This window comes from Penicillium chermesinum, assembly GCF_028974085.1.
Source record: "Penicillium chermesinum strain IBT 19713 chromosome Unknown utg000005l:1.0-4115287.0:1.0-4118363.0, whole genome shotgun sequence".
NCBI lineage: Eukaryota > Fungi > Ascomycota > Eurotiomycetes > Eurotiales > Aspergillaceae > Penicillium > Penicillium chermesinum.
This window is the reverse complement of record NW_026695315.1, coordinates 3,049,506-3,066,013: the sequence shown is the minus strand read 5'-3', so window position 1 is coordinate 3,066,013 and position 16,508 is coordinate 3,049,506. Positions and strand designations below refer to the sequence as shown.

The following is a 16,508-nucleotide window of genomic DNA, read 5'->3' as shown; positions in this document are numbered from 1 at the left end:
CAGCGGGGAAACATGAGGTGAATGTTCCGGCACTTGGCAATCACACAGACGGCGAGCCCGAGTGAGAAATCCTGCGGACGGAAAGCTTCCTTGAGCGAGGGACCAAGTCAGAGAGGATGATGAATTGAGGTCTAGACCAATCACAAGTGGCGTTATCGGCAAAATAATTGGGAGGCTAAAAGCATCCATATTTCGAGGTGTGGAGTCACCACCGGAGGTACAGGGCCCCCTCCCTCCTCTGATCATGTCCGAGAACGACCAGAAGCTTTGCTTTTCTTGCTAGCAAGGTAATCCTTGACAGACGGCGTCCCGATTAGTGTATTGGAGTGACAGCTGGCAGGCCCTGAGAGCAACTCGATCATGCAGGATCGTCCAAGCGGGACGTAACAGCATCACAGGAGTCTGACTTCATGCAATCCGTATGCAGCAGAAGGCGGGGAAGGGCTGTTTGGCCATGGCATAGCTGCAGCGGTCGAGACCAGAAAGAAGAGAACCACAGCCATGGGTTGCGGGATTTTCGACCCCTCGTGGATCATCATGGGGACAAAAAAATCGCCACGGGAGAGGAGGTGCATGCATCCTTGAAGCAACGGTTCATCCTTGGTGTGGACTCCATCCGAGAGACCTTGGGCATCTTACAGTCCCCACTATTGGGAGAACTGCTGATAGCCAACCGGATACAGTTCAACCAGGTTGCGAAGTAAAAATCCAGTAAATGGGAAACACGGACGATAAGCCGTCCTGCACCAGCGGCGTCGATCAGCGAGGAGGATGACCATGATTTGGAGACCGTAGCTATGACAGGGAGTTGCTGGCCGAAACATAAATAGGCCATTTGGATCCCCTCAATGGACCGTGGAGTTCAAAATTATCCCCTCTCAAGTTTCAAAAGCAAAACCTCAAATCAGAAATTTTGGTCAATAGATATTGTCTGAAGATTCTTTCCACTTTTCCTTGCCAAAGCAAGTTGTTTCAAAGAACCCTTCTTGCTCCCCTGAGACAACCTTAGACCAGAAAAGAAAAGGTCCAGGATAACCTATCAAGCTTGACAGCCGAGCTTGAATTCACAACCGAGAGCCAATCGTACGGCCTGCATCAAACCTGAAACAAGACCTAGACGCAAGTAAGTTCGGTCATCCTGGAGAAGTGACCAGCACTAACGCAGTTGGGAAGAATGTGCTTCTATAACCAGAAACGTTTCGCGTGTGGCGACTTCGCTTGGACAAACTTTGCCCACCGTTGCAATTACGAATATCGCACGGGGGAGACATGCGGGATTCGGCTTGTCAACAGCACGGATGTCGACGCGAACAAATGCCGTATTTGTGAGAAGATCGAGACCAAGTACCGCCGGCGAAGCGCCGAGGTAGAACGCCTGGATCGGTGGAAACGGGAGGGATCGACTTTAGTAGCCTCCATGGACCGATCACGAAAAATGATCTGGGAACTGGACCAAGAGATCGTTCAGTTGCAGCGAGAGCGCGAAGACCGCCGCAACAATATTGGGCGATAATTTGGAGCCGGCATTGGTTCTGATGGGCGGTTTTCATTGGGCGGACAGGGAGTACATTGATTGGGCCTCCCATTCTCGCATTTGATTTTTCTGGATTGCTTCAATTCTTTTCTTTCTCTGCTCCCTTCATGTGTTCTTTTCCTCTCAATCCTCATTTGGTTTACTCGGTCGTTCGGAGGATCATTTTTGGCGTTTCATGTTTCACCACGCAAACAAGCAGCTTCTGTGACATCAAGACTGACCCGAGGGTTTGTGAGGCGACAGCCAATTACGGCTTCATATGCTGTGAAGAAAATAGTGATTCTGATTTTGATTGGCTCGTGAGTCATAAGTTCCGGAAATTCATAGGCTGTAAAGTTTCGATGAGTATATCAATGGAGCCTAGCGATGTTATAAGCGCCGTGTTGTCTAGGTGAGCGGTTGGCTGAGACGGCACCCAGACCCATGGAGGCGAAAAAGGGGGCTTGAGCTGCAGACTTCCGATAAGGCAATCATTGCAGCCCAATATGGTTGAATAATTGGCATTCAATCATGCAAGACCCCCAGTAGCATTCCCAATGGTATCAGGAAGAGGGGAGGGCTCGTGGACAGTTGAACCCCTCATTCTGGTTTAAATCACGTGACAGTAAAGTATATCGCTTATATAACAATTCAAGTCGACGCCCGCGGGTCAGCCTCAAGTGCGAGGAATACAATGAGGTCGTCACCTGAAGTATAGTGCGGAGTTAGTATATTGAATAGGAATTCCTAGAGGTAAAATTGTCAATTGTGAAGATAACACGAGATACCCCTGGGAATAAAGAAGGCACCGCCTCCGCTGAAGTGTAGCCCACGGCCTATGGGATGCTCCATTTGTTTGAACCCCAAAGTAAACTCGAAATTGAAGCAAACCGTGCTTAACCTATATGTTTGCAAGGTTTGCCGAAGTTCAATACCCTTCCTGAGGTTTTCTCACTTAGGTATCACTCATATTTAAGCAAAATGCCTGGGTGGCGTACTAGCTCTAGGACGGACGCCCCCCTGAGGTTATATACCTACTAAAACCGGTGTTGGGCTGCAAGGTCGGAGAATGTACTGGATGTGATCTTGACATATCATCCAGCAGCTTTTCATGTCTAACTTACGTGTCTGGACCAGCCTAGCCAAACAAACATTATTGTCATGGGGCTGTTAGCCGAAGATGCCTGAAGAACCAGTCGTCGAGAACCCGCCACGTCACTGGCGAAGCACTTCTGCAGTCATCAGCAGCAACACCCCATCATGAACAGCAGATGCATAAAGCGAGACCAAATCGAAGAGGGCAATCATTCATTTCCCGAGATATAGGATACCACAGAAAAGCTATTATTCTATTTTATGTCACCAGCCTCGGGTTCGTCATCAACCTTGGCCAGCCCTTGGTCTCGTAGGAGAGCATCAATTTCATCTGCGCTCCAAAGGTGGTGGTAGATTTTTCCATCCTTGGTCTTGCCTACTGTTGCGAACTCGACTAGCAAAAGAAAATTCGGTTAGTATTGTTTCTGGCGGAAACCCAATAGAGAGGGCAATATCAATATGCAATGACATAGGGGCTGTATTCCGTGCATAAGTGTATTGGGAGTCCACTTACTCTTCTCGCTGCTCAGCTTCGTGGAATCCATGGTCTTGCTCAAGACCTTGACGGCCATTGCACAAGCCTCCTGTAGGGTCTGGTCCTCCTTGTAGTCTTGCTTCAGCAGACTTTGTGCGCTAGCATTGTTGGCACCAACACTGGTCGCCTTCCATCCGCCGTAATTCCCACTAGGATTGCTCTGGTACAGCTGGAACTGACGCAGGTGGTCCCAGCCTGCATAGATGAACGACACACCGAAAGGACGCAGACCGCCGTGCTGGGTATATCCTTGTTTCAAGTCGCACAGTCGGCGTACAAGCTGCTCGCAGGGAATGTCTTCGTTGTAGGTGAGGAGGTAGCGTTGGGCGTTTTGACGGGCGTAATTGATCAAAATGTTGGCATCAGCATTCATACCAGCCACAGCGCAGATCATGTTACTGGGAGGGAATCAGTTGATTGCATGACAAAAAGCGCACTCGATTTATTTGAGTTTGCTTTCAAAAGTAGAATCGACATACTCATTGATTGTGTAGAGCTTCTCTGCGGAGGTGTCCTGCTCCAGCAGCTTGCTGGTAACCTTCCGCTCAGCAGCAAGGACGATTCCATCCTTAGCTAAAATACCGAGAGCTGTACCGGCATGAGAAATAGCCTCGAGCGCATATTCTACCTGATACAGACGGCCCTCTGGCGAGAAGATGGTAGTCTGTCCAGCGGCGTCATAGGTTAGCTGAAGCTGTAGCGACAGTATGCCAGAACGAAACTCACCCGTGAATCGTATCTCCGAGACATGACGAGAGGGAAAAAAGAAATCCAAGGTACAGAGGAATATAACGGGGTGGAGGAGAGGAGGGATGGAGAGGATCGGAGATGGATAGAGATGGGGAGCTCTCCGAATGAAGTTCCAGGCAACTCGCCCTGGCGCGTCCTCTGTCATCCGCCCAAGCTCGGACCACCTCACCAACTCCAAAACCTCGTTGCGATTTTTGCTCCAAGTTTGGGCCACGAGGCGCATCGTCCGTTTCGCGAATACATCATGCTCAATTCGACACATAGAACCCTCCCGCCTTTACCTCCAGGATGGTCTGAGCACCGCGCACCCACTGGTATGTGAACAATCAGACTTGATCGTGATTCTCGTTCTGATCGTTCAATATAGGCCATTTATACTACTATAATGCCGCTACAAAGAAATCTACATACACCAGGCCTCACTTAAGTGCACCTGAGGCTACAACACCTGCACCGCCTGTGCCACCTCCTCTCCAGGCTCAGTCCTACAATCCCGAAACCCTTCCAACGTATTCCTCCGCGCCGTACGGACCTGCAGGCTATGGACATGGCGATTGGCAATCAGGATACGAACAGCGTGGAGCCCATACCCAAGGTGCGGGACGTGGACGAGGTGGTTTCCGTGGTGGAAAAGGCTATCAAGATCGTGGCCGACGTGAACCTCAGGACCGGCCAAAATCTAAGCACACCATTCCGGACTGCGCCCCGTGGGTCCTCGTGGAAACAAAGCTTGGTCGGCGCTTCGTCCACAACACTGAAACCAAGGAGAGTTTTTGGAAGTTCCCACAGGATGTCCTGGCAGGTGTTGTAGAATACGATCGCCGTGAACGTGAGAGAAAAGAGAGAATCGAACGTGGCGAGGAACCCGAACCAGAGGGGATCGAGAAGGCGACTGCGCCTGAGAAGCCTTCACAGAATGCCATTGGGGAGCAAGAAAATCAGCAAGACGAGCCCCGTACAGGGTTGGGAGGCGAATATGACAGCGACGAATATGAAGAGGTTGAAGTCACAGACAGTGAGGGTGAGGGCGACGAGCATCCGGCAAAGCGTGCTCGTACCGAAAGCGGAAGCCCTCACGACCAACCGGTCGAGTTCACAGAAGAAGACATGGAATACCAGTTGGCAGCAATGGGCGAGGATTACGGATTAGATCCTGGTGAATACGGCGAGCCAGGAGGCGAAGATTGGGAAGAGGCACAAGGTCTTCCTTTGACTGACGAGGATGCGGAATCACTATTTCGGGATCTTCTGGATGACTACAATATCAATCCCTTTACGACGTGGGAAAAAATCATTGAGGAGGGCCGCATCATTGATGATTCCAGATACACGGCACCTTCAAACATGAAAACTCGGCGAGAAATTTTCTCAAAATGGAGTAAAGATCGGATCAAGACAGTCCAAGAGCGCAAAGCGAAGCAAGAGAAACAGGATCCTCGAATCAAATACCTGGCATTTCTACAAGAATATGCTTCTCCGAAACTCTACTGGCCTGAGTTCAAACGGAAGTACCGCAAGGAGCCTGAAATGAAGGACACCCAGCTCCATGACCGAGATCGCGAGAAGCTTTATCGTGATTATATTGCAAAGCTCAAGACATCGGAGAGTAGCCGAAAATCCGATCTTTCTGCGCTTCTAAAGTCCACTCCCTTGCACGCTCTCAATCGCTCCTCGAACTTGGAAGCTCTTCCACCATCAATAGTCACCGATGTCCGATATATTGCGCTCCCTCCAAAGACTCGCGACCCGCTAATTGAGGCTTACATATCGACACTGGCTCCCCCGCCAGAAGAGCAGCTGACTCCAGAGCAACTGGAGGAGCTAAGCCGGAAACGCAGAGACCGAGAGAAGCGCGAAAGGGCACTTGCCGAACGAGAGAAGCGAGTTGAGGAGGACAGGCGGCGACAACGCGGTGATCTCATACGTGGCAAGAATCTTCTCAAAGAAGGAGAGGCGGAAATTGCAGAAGCCATGAAGGTTAATAAAGATGGGTTGCGCACCCACATGGAGCTTGACTGAAGAAGCCGCTCGTGGAGCGAAAAATTAACTAGAGAAAGCTAGAAAATTCAAATTACTTATCTATGGCCTCACAAATGCGAGAAGATACCATACTAGGTAAAATTTTCGTAAAGGTTGCGAGCGAGCTTCAATATGCATGTCAGGCATGCCTTTCATTGTTCGAGGGTATCATTGAAATAGATTAATAGGAAGACTGCTTCCCGTATTGCCGAAATGGGGTTCCTAGATAGTTTCAAATCATTTGAATCTCCAGTCATCCCAATCATCATCGTCATCATCGTCATCATCACTTTCACTTTCCGCGGGTCGCTGGTCCTCCGACATGGCGGCACGCTTTGGCGTAGACTCATCATTGGCTTGTTTTTGTCGCAGTTCCTCTCGCATATGTTTGAGGCGTCGTACGCGTTCCTCAAGTTGTTCCATCTCATCAAATTCCTCTTCCATGAATCGCGCCGCGTCTTCTCGTTCGCCTTCCAACTCCGCCTCGCGTGCGCGTGCTGTTGAGACCTTATCGCTTTGCCGCTCCGCAGCAATCTCTTCTGTAGTGACAGGCGCGGCAGAAATGGTTGCCTCGGCAGAGAGCGCTGCCGGCGCATGTGGAAGTCGTGATGGCTCGGCCACGTCGCGTTCAAACGCGGCCCACTCGTCTTCGTCCACGTCGGGTTGTTGGGAAGGCACAGGAGGAGCTAGTGGGAGTTCTGAGGCTGGGATTTGTTCAGGAGCCTGGCCATCTTCCGTTGGTCCTTCCTCTGTTTCTGGAAGTGGTACACCCGCTTCGGCAGTTTCCAGCTCCTCGTCTGGCTCGGAGCCCTCGGCGGATGATTGATTCAGCTGAGCGTCGGACGCAGCCTGGACAGCATCCAAGCCAGTTGACCGTAACTTCTTCCGCATAATACCATCACCATTGTCAACCTTGCGCTTCTTACTCACGCGATTCCCAGAATTGTTGGGAGGGGTGCCTTTGCGCGAAGCAAGTTCGCTCCGGAGCATTGATCGCACGTCCGCCATAACGTATGTAGAAATCCGGTCAAGTCTGTCGTAAAGTGCACCAGGAATAAGTCAGGAGAGGGATAGATGTTGCAATATTGATCAGGTTTGAGGTAGGAGTTGCAAAATTAGATTCAATTTTGCTTGAGTGGGGAAACCTGGAGAAGCTGGAGCGAAGCCTTAATTATGAGAGCCCCAAAGTGTACGGAATTCACGCTCCAATGATGATGTGGCTGGTAAATCATGTGACTTTTGATATGTCAGCCGCATTCGGGTCCATCTCTTTCGCGTAGTTTTCGGCCAGACCAACCTTTCCTTGACATTCCATTCGTTCTGAACCCCCCCAAATCATCACAAGGGGGTTTTTGGTGGCACAGTCAGCGTGTACTTGGCTCTTACCTACAGTGACTCATTCTCATCTACGCGACGCGCTACGGTTTCTTTCGCGCACACGATCACCCCCACCTGTCAGGAGTTTGCGACATAGCTCTCAAGACCTGCTATCCCATTCTGGAAAGGACTACCCGGGAACACGATCGTTTCTTGACACCAGTGAATGCTGTGAATACGTTTTTACAGTATTCTTGAGAGAATTCACCAAGGATCCAAGTAATACCAGCCGCGCGTCAGTTGTGATTGTGAAGCTGTGAAGCGCAGTGAAGCAGCAAAGCAGTAGGGCGCATAGCGGGAAATCACGTTGGAGCGAGGATTTCTGTTGTGTTCTACTTAAAATCCCGCATTTGAGCCTTTACGCCGTAGTAGTCCTTTGTTACCATTCCCACGGCTTGTATCTGTTGCGCAAACACAGCCAGGTTCATACCGCCTTCGGATCCTTTTGTAGAGCATCTCCTGGCTTCAACGCCGTTATCGACAATCATGGCTGGTAAGCAATCACTTCGTACCCCGTCAGGCATAGTCTGCGCGTTATCCGCGACGCCCATCTCCCGTCGCAGCCCAGCCAGAAACACCCGCCGTGCACCTACTAACAACCATGCCAGATGAACCGCGACGCTCTGGCCGAGCCACCAAGGGCCAGCACAAGAACCTCGAACTGCCCGATGCACCATCAAAGAAGGGCAAAGGCAAGGCCAAGAGCGACAAGTCCAGCAAAGCTTCCGCCGAACCTACCCCCGGACCAAGTGAGGGAGACGAGGAAGAGATCATCCGGTGTATTTGTGGACAATATGAGGAAGAGGAGGACGTGGAAAGGGACATGATCTGTTGCGACTCATGCTCCGCATGGCAACACAACGACTGTATGGGTCTGACCTTCGCCAAAGGTCATGAGCCAGATAATTACTACTGCGAACAATGTCGCCCAGAGAACCACAAAGCCCTCTTGGATAAAATTGCGAAGGGTGAGAAGCCCTGGGAGGAAGTTGCTGAGCGTCGGCGCCGAGAGGCAGAGGAGAAGAAATCCAAGCGCAAGAAGGGTGGCAAGAAGGGCGGCAAAAAGAGCAGACCTAGTGAAGCGAAGACTGAGGTCGGCACCCCAGTGCGCGGTGGCATGTCTGCAACACCAGGCCCCACTACTTCACCTGCCCCAGCAACTTCTGCCTCAGTTGAACCTGACAAGAATGCCAACTCGACAGACTCTCGACGCTCCAGCACCAACAAGCGCAAGTTAGAAGAGAGCACGGAGGCTGAGACTGTAAGGACCTATATAAGCCACCCCAACACGCTACATGAAACGAAACTAACATCCTGATCTTTTCTAGACGCATCAAGCCAAACAACAGCGCGTTTCTTCCCAATCTCCCGCATCGTCGCGTCTCAAGTCCGAATCTGGTGCGCTTGGCAGCGTAGACGAGCTTCAGATACCCGCACGTAAGAGTGCTGCAACGGCGCTCGTCAAGCTCTTCACTGACCAGGTCAGCGCGGCCGAGAAGGCAGGCTCGGTCTCATTGACTGGGCAATCCACAGAAGATATTGCAACGCGACTTGGTCTAGCCATCGAGAGTGCAATTTATCAGAACCTCTCCGGCGGGAACGGAGAACCTACCGAACCATACAAGTTACAGCTACGGACTATTTTATTCAACGTCAAAAAGAATCCGTCTCTACGTGATCGCTTACTTTCAGGTAGCCTCACGCCTGATGCTCTGTCCACGATGAAGCCAGAGGATATGGCCAGCAAAGAGCTGCAGCAAAAGGATGCCGAGATCAAACGCGAAGCGGAACGACAGCATATCATCGTCCAAGAGCAAGGCCCTCGCATGCGACGCACTCACAAAGGCGACGAACTGATTGAAGACGAAACACACAACGCCACCACAGAGTCTATTTTCTCTGGTGCTCCCCGTCGCCTGACTACGGACCTCGAAGCCAGCCCCGGGAACCAAAGCCCTATTACACCCAAGGTGCAGCAGGGAACTAAGCAAAAGAACGACGCACAACCATCTACTGGTGAGCATCATGATGAGGTCTTCCCTGAAGTTGCAACCAACATCCGTGAACCAGTCCCCCATGGACATGTGCAGGCCGATGCGGATATTGATCAGCTACTTCGAGACGAGTCTGAATCCCCGCCTTACTCTCCGAAAGACTTCACGGAGGACGACCTTATCTGGCGAGGCAAACTTTCGATGTTGCCAGTCGCAGAGTTCTCGTCTTCCGCGAAATTTGTTGGGGGTGCAGATCCCAGTGGGCAACACCTCTGGACACTCTTCATGCCGCAAATCCTGAAGATTGACGGCCGAATCGACCTCAAACTTGCCACAGAATATCTTTGCGGGCTGCGTTTCAGTCAGTCAACAGATGTTACCATAACATCTATCAACTACCCTGACACTCCTGCTCAGCAAGACGGTTTCAACAGGCTGTTTGACTACTTTGCTACGCGCAAGCGTTATGGAGTGATCGGGTCGCATCCTTTCACTCCAATCAAGGATACATACATTGTTCCTATCGAGATTGGCACGACGAAGATGCCGGAATTCCTCGAACTTATGGAAAATAATGCTCTTCGGGGTCCTACTACCCAGCGAACCTTCCTTGTCGTGTTCGTGTCCAAGATCATCCCTGATCAGCACATCCTCAACGCTCCTCCGGCCCCAGCTGGGTTCAACTACATGCGTGACCTCGGATTTCCTTCTAAATATCCCACAATGGAAGCAGGCAGTCGCCGCAAGCCTTCGCCAGAAGCTTTTGAAATCCTGGGCGACTACGTATATCGCCCGACGATACAGCAACTCATCCAGAAAATGCCAACGATTGAGAGAACAGAGTTGGAAGTCGTGCGGGCAGTCTTAGATGGGCAGCCATCCATTGCCGACGATTATTCTTTGCTCTATCCTGCGCTCCAGGAATATTTCAAAGATCGCCCCCAGGACCTGCGCTTCTTCAAGATGATTGCCCCCGTTTGAAAATCCACCCTTTCTAGCTTCTCGCTCTTGTATTGTACAGTGTTTTGTACTCTGTCGCCCTCCAGTTCCCGGAAATGGGCTGGTTCAAGCGGCTTTCTATCCAGGTGTTCGGTTGTCACGTCCCCGGTAAAGGGGCTTTTGTCCATCTATGGTTGTGGGGTTCCTTTTATTCTGGGCTCGTTCTTAAAAAATGGGTTATTGTTCTTCTTCTTATTCCTGTGTTAAGCCTATCGTCAATGGACCCGTGGCTTTTGTTTTTCACAAAAGGTTATCGATGCACGTTGTTGTTATTCTTATTTTTAATGCCCGGATTATCATCGGTAGCCCCTAGGGCAATGTTATTTGTTTATGAAAGGACCGCCATCGACCTTGACTGTGATCTCCTGATTGTGATCGAGGAGCGAAATCGTGGCTTACCGAACATCGATTATGTCTATCTACACGCCTTGATTCTCATGCCGCATTCTATCAAATGAAGTGCTATTATCTACTCTGAGCTTTTCAATTGTTTCCAGATGAATTACATACCACTGGCAAAGCCTAGTGTCGTAGTAAAAGACTCCTCTCATGGTTGGCAGGTAGAACTCAGTTTACTCGGTACTCGCGTAGAGCAACGATGGTGTTGGATAGTGATGCAAGATGGCGAAAGGGATATGAAAGGCGGAAATATCAAGTAGCGTGGACTGATATTAAGGATCAGAAATGAGTAAAGACTTGGAATGCAACTCCAGCCCGAGAGATATCTTCACGACCAGAAGGGAAATAAAGAGCAAATGGGGAATAGCGTCCTCCCACTTGGCGTGGATCCACCCTACGCCTGCGCTATGCAAAAGACACAAAGAAAGAGACAAATCATGACCATCACAGCATGTGAAATCACCATCTTGGACGCCTTCGATGACCTCCTCCCCGTCCACCACCTCCCCCACCGCCGCCATAACGGTTACGCCCACCGGCCCGGCCACCAGCGCTGTAAGGATCATCCTCTACATGGCGGACAGGCCGCTCTCGACCATTCAGCTCTGCCGAAAGTTTGTTGAAGGCATCCCGCATGAATGTGTAACCCATGTGCATCTTTCCATAGAAATGATCCGCCAGTCGTCGGTCGTTGTCCAATCGACTCAGGTAAGCACCACAAACGTCGCAAACCTGCAGCTTCTGGTGGCCGGAGGGACCACCGGTATCCTGCAGGTTCTTCAGGTCGCGCTCGAAAATTTCCTTCTGCAATTTGGCGGCGCGAACCTTGTGCAGCTCAGTTATGGCCATTGCGACGTCTCCTAGCTCGCCCAGAATGCAGACTTCGAGGAGCCCATTGTTGATGGTGTCATTGAGATCGTGGATTTGTTTAATCTGTGGGGATATCGTTACTATGTCGGCTCCTTCGCATTTCGATTTTCCTTGGGGCTCAACTTACCAGGTTCTGGGTCTCTTTAATCTCTTGCGGAGTTTGCTCCAGATTGCGCTGCGACGAGTGGATTCGTTTGTCGACCTCAAGGATGTAACCCTGAATATCCCTCATGTAATCGAATTCAAAGCCCCATTTCGCTTTTTCAGCGGGCGTCGCATTCTCGTATTGGGCTTTCAGGCCCTCATTATGCACCTTGGGACAAGCACCGCTGTCTTGGCGCGTATTGGTGAAGAGATCGTGGGGGGCAAGTGCCAACAAGGTAGGAACGACAGACTTTGTCATCGGTAATGGAAAGTTGCGAGTTGCGGCCCTGGGCACTGGTACCGATCAGGCTCTCCGCTGTCATTGACTGTTAGCTTCAACGCGCACCGGATACAGCAATATCTTGGAGCTTGTATGTAGGGAATTTTCTCATCCCAATACAAATTTACTTACAGCCCATGAGCTGCTCGAGCAGCCTTCTCTGCTCTGCTGCCATGATGAAAGTCCGTTCGACACGAAAAAGTCGTTCGACGCGAAAAAGGACGAGCTCGGTGCAAGGTGATGCAGTGGCGAACTTTCCCCAGAGGGCTTTTTTTTGAAAGCGGTGGGCGGTGGGTCGAAGGCGGTGAGGCGCGTCAATGAACTTAACAGATGGGCTTCCAGCCAAGACAAGCTGTACCTGCAATTCCACACATGTCGGACGTGTAGGCCTTGCTGTCACTTTGAGGCGACACCTAGGTGACGCAGAGTTTGTGCAGTCTACTTGGCTTTTGCCAAGACCTTTTATCCTAGCTCTGCAGCCCAGAACATCGCATGGACTAGGGGCGCAGACCAAGCTCCGGCATGAAGTAATGACGGTCCTCTCCCTATTCTCCCTTTTATGGGCTTGCATAGTCTTCCTATGGAGTGCGCCAGCCTTTGCTTCCTCCGATTATCATGAACAGCTATTTCTCCAGCCTTTCCCGCAATCATCTCTCTTAGCTTCGTTCAACTTCCGGAGCAATACATCTCAGGCGTCTTTCGATAACCAGCATTTTCGATACTTTCCTCGGGCATTGGGCCAGATTTTACAACATGCTAATACGAAAGAGCTTCACCTTCGTTTTACAACAGGGCGATGGGATGCTGACAGCTGGGGCCCAAGGCCATGGAATGGTAGTAAAGAAGGAGGCACGGGAGTAGAGCTGTGGGCTTGGATTGATGCGCCGAATGATGACGAGTATGTTTTCTGCACTTTGGGCAACATATCTTGGTACTTTCTAACTTTGTTATAGGGCATTTGCAAAATGGATTACCCTGACCCAATCATTGTCAGGCCTGTTTTGTGCCTCGTTAAACTTTGTGGATTCTACGAAAACAACGCGCCCCGTCGTTTCGTTCGAGCCAACAGGAGACCACCCAGAGTCCAGTAACCTGCATCTCCTGCATGGGGCCCTCCCAGGTGAAGTTGTCTGTACAGAGAACTTGACGCCTTTCTTGAAACTGCTTCCGTGTAAAGGCAAAACTGGAATTTCAACTCTTTTTGACGGACATAAGCTTTTTGATGCCGCATGGCAGAGCATGTCTGTAGATGTGCGACCAATTTGCACTAGACAGGGGGACTGTACGATCCAAATTGAACAAACAGTCGATATGGTCTTGGATATTGAGCGTTCTAAGCGACCTCGATGTAAGTTGTCTCCCTGCTTGCAAGGACCAAGATGCTAACTGTTTCCAGCAAATCCGATCCCTCGCCCTGTCCCAAATGAGCAGTTGGTCTGCGATACATCAAAACCTTACAATTCTGAAGACACTTGCTATCCCCTTGAGAAGGTTACAGAGAAGGACTGGAGCCTGAGCGAGGTCTTTGGCCGACCCTTGAATGGCATTTGCCCTCTAGCAGATTCTGATGGAAGCGCTGAATACCCTGTCTGTATTCGGGTCCCTCACGAGCGAGGAATCTTCTATACGGAGGGCACGAAAGAGTTCAAGTTGGATGATGGTTTTACTCGTTGCTTTGACCTGGATCCTTCGAAACCCTTTGACCTTGCGATTCCAGAGCAACCAATCAACATCCAAGCTCCCCTCGATGAGCCCATTCTACATGCCGAACGGACCATCGTGGGTCATGGCCAAGAGCGTGGTGGTATGCGGATCATATTCGAGAATCCCTCTCCCACCGCCGCAGTGGACTTTATCTATTTCGAATCACTTCCTTGGTTTCTGCGGCCCTACATCCACACGCTACAGGCAACTATTACTGGACGCGATGGACTCCGGCGTGAGATCCCAGCCTCCGATCTTGTCAGCGAAACCATCTTCCGACCGGCCATCGACCGCGAACGCGGGACCCAGTTGGAGCTAGCCCTGTCAGTTCCTGCTGCGTCCACTGTGACACTGACCTACGACTTTGAGAAGGCGATTCTTCGTTACACGGAATATCCACCCGATGCTAACCGAGGCTTCAATGTCGCACCCGCTGTGATTCGAATCCTCAACGGCGTTGACAGCAGCCCGATCTACATTCGGTCTACCAGTCTTCTTCTTCCGCTCCCAACTCCGGATTTCAGTATGCCCTACAATGTCATCATCCTCACCAGCACTGTTATTGCCCTTGGGTTTGGCACCATATTCAATATTTTGGTCCGACGAGTCGTGTTAGTGGAGGAAGCAGAAGCCCTCGGCTCTCAAACCATCAAGGGCCGTATTCTAGGCAAGGTTCTGGCTCTACGGGGCAAATTCGGCCGCAAAGAAACCAAAGTCGAATGATGAAATCGTATTACATTCCGATCCTAATACCTTCCCCATGTTCCATAGAATAAGAAATATTTCTCAAATCATACCCGATGCTATCGTAAAAGAGTAAAGATTCCCCAGCCGCCAGTCTTGCAATATGAACTATCAATTTAGAAAGAAAAAGTCAAATGCCTAGCCGCTTCCTAACTGGCCTCGCCACTTGTGCTGATGGATCCCATTAGTCGCTGAACTTGTAGACCGCGCGAAAACAAAAGAAAAAGAAAAGAAAAGAAAGGACCTACCCCCCCAAGCACATTCTTCATAGTCTCCCATCCGGGCAATGTCCCTGAGCCACCAGGTTTATGCTCCATGAAAGTGTGATCCTCAGCCGCGCAAGTCGGTTCCCCATGAGCATTCACCGGCTTGGCGTTTCCAGCTGCCTCATCCGCTCGCTCCATATACTTTTGTTCGGCGCTGGTCTTCTGCTGTTGTAGACCAAGGACCTCGCCCATCGTTGATCGGGGGTTGGGAGCCTTGACACCGGAGGTAAGTTCCTCTGTTCAAACCACAAGTGGGGGCTCCTGAGACTTACAGGGACATGGCCAAGGCCTAGGGGAGCTTTGCTATTCTCATTTTGTCCACCCGACTGGTCTTCGCCGTCCCCGCGCTGGCATTCGCGGGGGTACGTTCGGCGCTGGCACCGCCCGAAATGGCTTTGGAATGGCTTTTGGTTGAATCGGACATTTTGCAACTGAAAATACTAAGTGAGATCAAGTTCCTGCACAGATGGGTTGTTCTCGGCTTATATACTGACCCTGACTGCCAATGGAACGGTGTCGCTGAAACATTTCAAGTTGGCACCCACGAATGAAGTCATAATGAGGTCTTGGTGCGGCCCCTCATTGGGTGGCTGAAAAGTAAAGCTACGATTGGGTTGGTACTTTCAAGTTCCTCGCTTTCGATTTGACGTATTACACTTTTAGTCAGTTTGAAGACCGTTGGTAAGAGGGCTTGTGCTGGGGGGCGGGGGGGTTTAATGTTTCTCTACGTTCGTTCAGCGGCAACAGTTACCGAACCAATTCCTGGTTCGTCTATTTTGGAGTAGAAAAGCAACCGCAAAAGAAGATGATCAAATGTGATTTTAACGAGAAAAAAAAAGATATCCCTAGCGATTCTAATTCCACCGAATATCATTGTTATCCTGGTATGGGTTTCATGCCGTAATGAACCCCGCCGTAAATCCGTAGCACCAAATCAGTCAATCTTCCTTTCCTTTTACGTCCTTGTTAGTCGAGATTGTGAGTTAGCACTCTCTTACGCCAATTATCGTGGAGGAAGTGGCTTTGAACAAAACTGAATACTTCGTTAAGATTTACTCCCCTCATGTAGAAGAGATCCATTTCGCTTCATTAACAATCCATGACCGGAATCATCGACTGATCGACCTGCCTCCTTTCTCGCAACTCCCTACTTCCCTTCTGCAGCTCGCGCCTTGGCCTTATCATCCAGCGCCCTCGAAATAGCCGGGCGAGCCTGGATCCGCCTCAACCACGCATCGACATGAGGAAAGTTCTTCTCGACACCGATCTCCGCCGACCAAAGGAACGCAACCACATCGTACCAAGGGACGAAAACAGCATCAGCGTAGCTATACTTCTCACCTACAAGGTATTCCTTTCCTTCCAGAATCTTATCGAGCACGCCTGTAACCCGACGGATCTCGTTGAAGTAACGGTCAACGGCGCTGGGCACCTTCTCCGAATGATAGATCGTGAACCAGGCCGCCTGGCCGAAGTACGGGCCCTGGCCAGACATCTGGTAGTGCAGCCACTGTCTGGACTGGAAGTGCTCCTTCGAGCCAGCAGGGAAGCTGATGGTGTTCTCCTTGTCGTATGTCTCAAGCAGGTACTCGATAATGGCGCCGGATTCCCAGATGGAGATACCCGTGTTGGGGTCCTCGATGGCGGGTACACGGCCGTTGGGGTTGATGGAGGTGTAGGGCTCATTCTTTAGTTCTTTCAGATCGAGGAATGTGTGCTCGTAGGGAAGTTTGAGTTCTTCGAGGATCATGACCACCTTCAAGGGGTTGGGGGTGCCGGCATGGCCCCAGACCTTAATGGGTTGAAGAGACATAATGAG

At 50.7% G+C, this 16,508-nt stretch overlaps 9 protein-coding genes across 9 annotated transcripts; 4 read left to right on the top strand and 5 right to left on the bottom strand.

The window, feature by feature from the left end:
• Positions 1–1,174: 1,174 nt before the first annotated feature.
• Positions 1,175–1,513, top strand: N7468_007333 (uncharacterized protein; the record flags this gene model as incomplete). Its single annotated transcript, XM_058476629.1, has 1 exon — positions 1,175–1,513. One exon carries the CDS (start codon positions 1,175–1,177, stop codon positions 1,511–1,513), a length of 339 nt encoding a protein of 112 aa, XP_058329519.1.
• A 1,349-nt stretch (positions 1,514–2,862) lies between these two features.
• Positions 2,863–3,893, bottom strand: pre9 (proteasome core particle subunit alpha 3; the record flags this gene model as incomplete). The annotated part of the gene is made up of 4 exons (XM_058476628.1): positions 2,863–3,002; positions 3,123–3,541; positions 3,623–3,807; positions 3,870–3,893. 4 exons carry the CDS (start codon positions 3,891–3,893, stop codon positions 2,863–2,865), a joined length of 768 nt encoding a protein of 255 aa, XP_058329518.1.
• A 244-nt stretch (positions 3,894–4,137) lies between these two features.
• On the top strand, positions 4,138–5,912 carry N7468_007331 (uncharacterized protein; the record flags this gene model as incomplete). The annotated part of the gene is made up of 2 exons (XM_058476627.1): positions 4,138–4,207; positions 4,261–5,912. 2 exons carry the CDS (start codon positions 4,138–4,140, stop codon positions 5,910–5,912), a joined length of 1,722 nt encoding a protein of 573 aa, XP_058329517.1.
• A 237-nt stretch (positions 5,913–6,149) lies between these two features.
• N7468_007330 (uncharacterized protein) lies at positions 6,150–6,920 on the bottom strand (the record flags this gene model as incomplete). The annotated part of the gene is made up of 1 exon (XM_058476626.1): positions 6,150–6,920. One exon carries the CDS (start codon positions 6,918–6,920, stop codon positions 6,150–6,152), a length of 771 nt encoding a protein of 256 aa, XP_058329516.1.
• An 855-nt stretch (positions 6,921–7,775) lies between these two features.
• Positions 7,776–10,264, top strand: N7468_007329 (uncharacterized protein; the record flags this gene model as incomplete). Its single annotated transcript, XM_058476625.1, has 3 exons — positions 7,776–7,782; positions 7,853–8,550; positions 8,618–10,264. The coding sequence occupies 3 exons, from the start codon at positions 7,776–7,778 to the stop codon at positions 10,262–10,264; spliced, it is 2,352 nt and encodes a 783-aa protein (XP_058329515.1).
• Positions 10,265–11,140: 876 nt separating this feature from the next.
• Positions 11,141–12,150, bottom strand: N7468_007328 (LUC7 domain-containing protein; the record flags this gene model as incomplete). The annotated part of the gene is made up of 3 exons (XM_058476624.1): positions 11,141–11,614; positions 11,679–11,989; positions 12,108–12,150. 3 exons carry the CDS (start codon positions 12,148–12,150, stop codon positions 11,141–11,143), a joined length of 828 nt encoding a protein of 275 aa, XP_058329514.1.
• Positions 12,151–12,347: 197 nt separating this feature from the next.
• Positions 12,348–14,402, top strand: gpi16 (GPI-anchored transamidase subunit GPI16; the record flags this gene model as incomplete). Its single annotated transcript, XM_058476623.1, has 4 exons — positions 12,348–12,358; positions 12,433–12,873; positions 12,929–13,323; positions 13,372–14,402. The coding sequence occupies 4 exons, from the start codon at positions 12,348–12,350 to the stop codon at positions 14,400–14,402; spliced, it is 1,878 nt and encodes a 625-aa protein (XP_058329513.1).
• A 159-nt stretch (positions 14,403–14,561) lies between these two features.
• N7468_007326 (uncharacterized protein) lies at positions 14,562–14,881 on the bottom strand (the record flags this gene model as incomplete). The annotated part of the gene is made up of 2 exons (XM_058476622.1): positions 14,562–14,594; positions 14,672–14,881. 2 exons carry the CDS (start codon positions 14,879–14,881, stop codon positions 14,562–14,564), a joined length of 243 nt encoding a protein of 80 aa, XP_058329512.1.
• Positions 14,882–15,836: 955 nt separating this feature from the next.
• Positions 15,837–16,502, bottom strand: N7468_007325 (glutathione S-transferase family protein; the record flags this gene model as incomplete). Its single annotated transcript, XM_058476621.1, has 1 exon — positions 15,837–16,502. The coding sequence occupies one exon, from the start codon at positions 16,500–16,502 to the stop codon at positions 15,837–15,839; it is 666 nt and encodes a 221-aa protein (XP_058329511.1).
• Between the last annotated feature and the right edge of the window lie 6 nt (positions 16,503–16,508).